At 43.5% G+C, this 6,647-nt stretch overlaps 1 protein-coding gene across 1 annotated transcript; it reads left to right on the plus strand.

Moving 5' to 3' along the window:
• The first annotated feature begins 245 nt into the window (after nt 1–245).
• On the plus strand, nt 246–6,416 carry LOC123046624 (transducin beta-like protein 3). Its single transcript, XM_044470019.1, has 14 exons — nt 246–708; nt 1,541–1,723; nt 1,908–2,057; nt 2,406–2,611; nt 2,702–2,987; nt 3,065–3,199; nt 3,318–3,436; nt 3,939–4,095; nt 4,182–4,428; nt 4,518–4,594; nt 5,118–5,237; nt 5,428–5,558; nt 5,628–5,802; nt 5,905–6,416. The coding sequence occupies exons 1-14, from the start codon at nt 373–375 to the stop codon at nt 6,244–6,246; spliced, it is 2,664 nt and encodes an 887-aa protein (XP_044325954.1). The 5' UTR covers nt 246–372; the 3' UTR covers nt 6,247–6,416.
• Nucleotides 6,417–6,647: the final 231 nt, after the last annotated feature.

Below are 6,647 nucleotides of genomic sequence, written 5' to 3' on the forward strand. Positions count from 1 at the left end.
TGGGGAAGGCGAGTGTCGGCGAATCGGCGACACTTCAAGGTGGGGGCGCTCTCGTAACCATGGCAATCAAGGTTGTTAGGAACGTCAATGGCAGAAGAGAGATTTTTCTCTGCGTCGTTGAAAGAGTAACAGGTAGACGACGATTCGTTTTTTAATTCAATCGTACGGTATGAATTGTTTTAATCATGCGGCTGGCAGTGGACCGGCCGAAAGTTTCGGCCGGCACGCCGGCGCGTAGTACTCGCCGTAAAAAAACATGAAATTTTGCCCACTCTCGAGCTCTTAAACCCTTCTTCCCCCTTCTGGCGCCGCCGCCGCCGCCATCACCGCAAAACCCTAGCTCCGACTACCCCGCCGCCGACGCGCAACGCCATGGCTCTGTCGCAGGGGCCCAAGAAGAACTACCGCTGCGACCGCTCTCTGCAGCAGTTCTACACGGGCGGGCCGTTCGCCGTCGGGCGCGGCCCCCGCGGCGAAGGCGAGGGCGAGAGCGACGCCGAGACGTTCCTCGCGTGCGCCTGCGGCAGCGAGCTGCGCGTGGTGTCGGCCGCCGACGCCTCCGCCATCGGGGAGCCCATCGACGGCGACTCGGAGGCCGTCACGGGGATCGCGCTGTCCCCCGACTCCAGACTCCTCTTTGCTGCTGGCCACAGCAAGCTTATTAGGGTCTGGGACCTCGCGTCCCGCACCTGCATCCGCAGCTGGAAGGTACTTTTCTGATCTTCATGTGTTCTGTGGCGCTTAACTGTGTTGCCTCCTATCTGAAATGTTGCATCCTAATGCTAATCGCATCCTAATCCTAATGCCTACTATTAAGGAGCTCCTCGCTCCCAATTTCATATCGGTGAAACTAATAAGAAAGGGTGCTCAGGTGCAATTTTTAGCGCATGTGGAATCAAGCATATTGTATCAATTTTATGCGCATGTGAAATTGAGCATACGCTGGCACTCTTGTGTGCATATGAATTCAAATAGGGTGGTGAATGAATGGATGCCCGATCACCTTCTCAGATATCTCATGAATCAAGAGATACTAAAGCGCCGTGGAAAAATCAGGAAACAGCAGTGGACCAACCCATGCTCTTCACCCGAGATATTCACACAAAACTGGTAGCTTGCTCCAGGAATTCTAAAAGCTGCACCTTCTTATGGAAACGCATAATAGCTAGTTCTGGAAAATTTACCTAGCTTGTGTTGTTGGAAGTAATAAAAAAATGTTGCAAGCATAGGTGCTAGACTCTCAGGGAGCTTCACCTCCTGATACCTGACAGTCTGTTAATTGATGCTTTGCATCACAGTGTTATAAGGCATGCATATTAATATGATAAATCTAGCTTTTGCTACATCTTGCATGAATGGCTGTGCATCAATTCCTGTTTCGTAGTGGTGACAGCAGTGACAGAATGGAGGATTTTCATATATAAATGTTAACATCTTCCATAACTATATGTTTCATTTGAGTATATTAGTATTGCCTTCCTTTTGTTCCTCAATATTGACATCCAAGGTATGCTCATTTGTTTTTTTATATGTCGTACAGGGACATGATGGTCCTGTTATGGCCATGGCATGCCATGCCTCTGGTGGGTTGCTTGCAACTGCTGGAGCAGACAAGAAGGTGTGCGTGTGGGATGTGGATGGTGGATTTTGCACACATTTCTTTAGAGGTCATACAGGTGTTGTGACAACCATAATGTTCCACAAAGATCCAAAGCGCCTTCTGGTGAGTGTGATTTTGGAGATAAATTACTTAAGTGAACAGGGTCAATTGAAATCGAACTTTTTTCTTGTTGGTGCAAGTAACTCAGTATTAGCCCCACTGAGCTGTTGTTGGTTTTAGTGATATATCCTTTTATTTTTCTATGTATTCGCGGTATTTACAGCCTCATTATTTTTTCGATGTCTAGTTATTTTCAGGAAGTGATGATGGCACAGTGCGCGTTTGGAACCTTGAAAGCAAAAAATGCATTGCTGTGCTTAACGCACATTTTTCAACAGTGACTTCATTGGCATTATCAGAAGATGGGCTAACATTGCTCAGTGCAGGGAGGGATAAGGTATAGCAGAAGGATTGAAATCTGGCTTAAATTCCTCCTATGTTTATAAGTTGATTTTTCATATTTCTATGCGTGCTAGCTTATACTTTGATGATGCATGAGTACCATTGGTTTGTAATTGCTTGACACTGGAAAAGTTGGGGTTTGAAATTGATTGCAACAGTCATAAAATAAATGATCTTCATGGCCTTGTGGGGGATGGGGCTAGTTACGATCATGCTTTTTATTTGTCTAGACTAGATACTTTTGCATGGCTAGCATTCCGATATTCACCAGTATATAAATTGTAAATTTGTAATGCATATTTCTGTCCTGAGCCACCAACAATTTGAGTGGATGAAACGTTAGGTTGTGAATGTGTGGGATCTTCGGAAGTATGCCTCAAAGAAGACAATACCAGCATATGAAATGATAGAAGGTGTTTCCTTCATTGGACCAGGGAGTGGCATCTTGGCTTGTTTGGGTGCCGAAGCGGCAAAGTTGAAGGAAAAAACTGATGGTTACTTTCTTACGGTTGGTGAACGCGGAATCGTGCGCATATGGTGCTTGGAAAGGTACATTGATCTTGCATATACAGTTCTTAAATGCTTCACTCATGTCCATCTAGAATGCATTTCTCAATTGCTTTTCTGGTCATTCCACAGCGCTGTCTGCATGTTTGAGCAGCAGTCATCTGATGTAACCATCAACTCAGAAAACGAGGAATCTAGAAGGGGCTTTACGGCTACTATTATGTTGCCAGATGATCAAGGAATTCTATGTGTTACCGCTGATCAACAATTTTTGTTCTATTCTTGTACAAGAACTGATGAAGGGACTTTCCAGTTGAACCTATATAAACGCCTAATAGGTTATAATGACGAGATTCTTGATTTGAAGTTCGTTGGGGAAGAGGAACAATATCTTGCTGTTGCCACCAACTTGGAGCAGGTGCGTGAATAATTTTATATTACAGTTCTTGTGGACTTCCTGTAACCAATTTCTCACACCATTTCCTTCATTTGCAGGTCCGTGTTTATGACATTGCATCAATGTCATGTTCTTATGTGCTGGCGGGCCACACTGAAATTGTTGTTTGCCTTGACACTTGTGTCTCTGCTTCTGGGAAGACACTTGTTGTAACTGGGAGCAAAGATAATACTGTAAGTGTCATTTCCTGCCTAAAGATATTGCTGAATTAACATACATTTTTTGTGGGTTAACTGTTATTACTCCTTTGTCATTTTCCCCATTTTGGATGTAACATTTGGTATCTCACAGGTAAGATTGTGGGATATGGAAAAGAGAAGCTGTATTGGTACTGGCAAAGGCCATCTAGGAGCTATTGGTTGTGTTGCTTTCTCAAAGAAGTCGAAGAACTTTTTTGTTAGTGGCAGCAGGTTAGTTTGAAAATCATAACTGTTCCATTTCAGAGCTGAGTGATATTTTTTTCCTCAGTGATCAATCGTGACTCTTCTTCTAGACGTATGACAGTCTTGAGAACTGTTGAGATGCCACGTCTTGGTTGGGTTTTGCATGTCTATGGACCGGTGGGTGTTCTAAGGAAATTGACTTTGCCTTTTGATATCGATTTATTGTATGTAGCAGTGTAGGCATTGAACAGCCCAACTAGTCAACTAGCCATGGGAATGCATGTAGGCAACTCGTGACCTTCTTGGTGATTTGTTCATCGGTTCTAGAGAACCTCACTAGTTTTACTTGTGGATGCAAACATGTCGAATTGAACCAACGCTCAAGTCCAAATTCTGGAATGAGTGGAACTATTCAACACTTCCAGTCTTTCTTCACCGCAGTTTCTTACAAGAATGATACTTCCCTTGTCCATTTCCCTCTATCCGTTATTGCTAATGTTCTTCTAAAATAAGTTTGCCTTATCATTAGTGACCGAACCATCAAGGTTTGGACCTGGGATGATACACTCATTGATGCTGGCGGTGAAGTTCCTCTCAAAGCAAAGGCTGGTGTAGCTGCACATGATAAAGATATTAATTCTCTGTCTGTCTCACCTAATGACGGCCTTGTTTGCAGTGGTTCGGAGGTGAGATTGAGTATATGCTACTTATCTTGAAGACTCTTTTGACTTGCCTCATTGAACTGTCAGATCTCATTACCATGATTCTGTAGGACCGAACTGCAAGCATATGGAAACTCCCTAACCTAGTGTCCTCTGTTGTCCTTAAAGGGCATAAAAGAGGCATTTGGTCAGTTGAGTTTTCCCCTGTTGAACAATGTGTCATAACATCATCTGGCGACAAAACTGTCAAAATATGGCATGTTGCTGATGGCTCATGCCTGAAGACATTCGAGGGTCATACGTCAAGTGTTTTAAGAGCTTCATTCCTTTCACGTGGAACTCAGTTTGTTTCTTGTGGTAATAAGAAATAAGCACGTTTTATTGTATTTTTTGGGGTGTTGGGTGGTGTAACTCGGTTGACTCTTGTTGTGACGTCCTTACTGTAGGAAGTGATGGTCTAGTGAAGCTATGGACGATAAAAACGAATGAGTGCATTGCTACGTATGACAAGCACGATGGGAAGGTGTGCTATCTGGCTCTGCCTTGTTTATCATCTGTAATGCGAGCTCAGTAGATCATCCACATTTTTTGATATTGTAGAACATAGTTTTTTCTGTATATGTTGAAAGTCTTTATGGGGCATTTTTGGCAGCTAAAACACTATGCATTGAATTCCTGTACCGGTATTCAAGAGAATTGAGTGATGAACCTACTTGTGTTCAGTGAAACAGAAATTGCTGGTGTTCTGTTTCATTCTAGAGCAGTGTGATAATGTGGCATTTGGCTGTGTGATTCATTAGCCTCGCCAGTTGCCATCATTTTTGTGTGCTAATTTGCGACTTGCTTAGCTTTATTAACCAGTTCATCTCTGATAATATGTATGATTTTATGAAAACTTTCTAATATCCGCCTTATTATCTAACATAAACTTTGGAAAGTTAGTTCACTAGTAAATTTTAAATACCATTCGTAGGCAATACAGGTTTTTTTTCCCCTTGCTCAATGCTTAGTAAGGGTTCCCCAACTGATTGTCAATTATTCAACAGGTTTGGGCATTGGCTGTTGGCAAGAAAACTGAAATGCTTGCTACTGGTGGAACTGATTCTGATCTTAACCTTTGGCACGATTGCACGATGGAAGATAAGCAGGAAGATTTCCTTAAGAAGGCAAGTGCAATATTCTACTATACTTTCAGGATAAAGCTATGGATGCGAGATCTTGTCTTTGTTTAATTTCTTGGGCAAACAACACCGAATTCATTCTTTTTTCCAGAATATAACAACACTGGAGACATGATCTTTACAATGGCTCCTTGGATCGGTGTGCAATACTTATCTGCATTTTTTATTGTTGCAGGAGGAGGAAGTTTTAAGAGGCCAGGAATTGGAAAATGCAGTGTCAGATTCTGACTATACAAGAGCAATACAACTCGCATTTGAGCTTAGAAGACCACGCAGGCTTCTTGAGTTATTCTCACAGCTTTGCAGGTAGTCATCTTTGAAGGAGGTCACTTTGCTTTTCTTGTATATAAATTTGATATATTGTTGTCTCTGCAGGAAAGCTGATCCAGAGGACCCTATAGAAAAGGCCCTTCTTGGTCTCCCAAAGGAAGGGCTTCGCGTGCTTCTTGAGTATATACGTGAATGGAATACAAAGCCCAAGTTTTGTCATGTTGCACAGTTTGTGCTTTTTCGGGTGTTGAGGAGCTTGCCTCCCACTGATATCCTGGAGGTACTTTACCTTTTTCTTTTTGAAGAGTTGTATTGAAGAGCACATTGATAATCTGTGACAAACTGTTACCCTTTTCCTGAGACATCTCATTTGTTTGTGCAGATAAAAGGCATCAGTGAGCTCCTCGAGGGCCTTATTCCATATTCGCAAAGACACTTCAGCAGAGTCGACAGACTTGTACGCAGCACATTTTTGCTGGACTACACCTTGACCCGGATGTCTGTCGTAGACCCAGACGTAGATGCGGGCACAACCAAAGATGTTACAAACGACACGTCAATGGACAATGTTGAGATCGTGACGGCAGAGCCTGCACTAAAGACCCCGGAGAAGTCGAGCAAGAAGAGAAAATCCAGCAAAACAAGCCAATCAAGCAAGAAAAGTAGCAAGAAGGTGAAGGCTTCTTCCAACGGGGACAGTAAAGCTGTTTCTGTCGAGGCGTAAACAGTTGACACTGGCCGGGCCTCTCTTCGCGCCACCAATTTTGTAGCCGCTGTTGTATCTGCCGAATCACATTTATTTTGCTTCATGACAGACACTGTACAGAATGTATTCTTTGGCGAGTCGAAAAGACATGCTTGCTTCAGGCGTGTACGAGCGATCTGTTTCAGTTTTCTGATGGAGTCCACAGCCAAGCTTTTAGTTTCAGAAATTGTTGCAGGCCACCTTATCCGCTTGCTTGGTTTGCCTTGATTGTCTTCCACGGAGGCTGTGCGCCCCCCAGCCATAAAGCCGCTTGTTCCACTTGCAATTGTTGGATCTGCGATCTGGACGCCGTTATGCATGCTTCATAATTCCCGTCCTAGTCACCTTTTGTGTGGCTGAGTGGGGAGTGTGGTGTAACA

Source organism: Triticum aestivum, chromosome 2B (genome assembly GCF_018294505.1).
Source record: "Triticum aestivum cultivar Chinese Spring chromosome 2B, IWGSC CS RefSeq v2.1, whole genome shotgun sequence".
NCBI lineage: Eukaryota > Viridiplantae > Streptophyta > Magnoliopsida > Poales > Poaceae > Triticum > Triticum aestivum.

Excerpts from the sequence above, each read along its gene's own strand:
- LOC123046624 (XM_044470019.1), top strand. The coding sequence starts at position 373 with ATGGCTCTGTCGCAGGGGCCCAAGAAGAACTACCGCTGCGACCGCTCT. Across the intron at positions 2,058-2,405 it reads TCAGTGCAGGGAGGGATAAG|GTTGTGAATGTGTGGGATCT; the intron begins GTATAGCAGAAG and ends ATGAAACGTTAG. Across the intron at positions 4,096-4,181 it reads TTGTTTGCAGTGGTTCGGAG|GACCGAACTGCAAGCATATG; the intron begins GTGAGATTGAGT and ends ATGATTCTGTAG.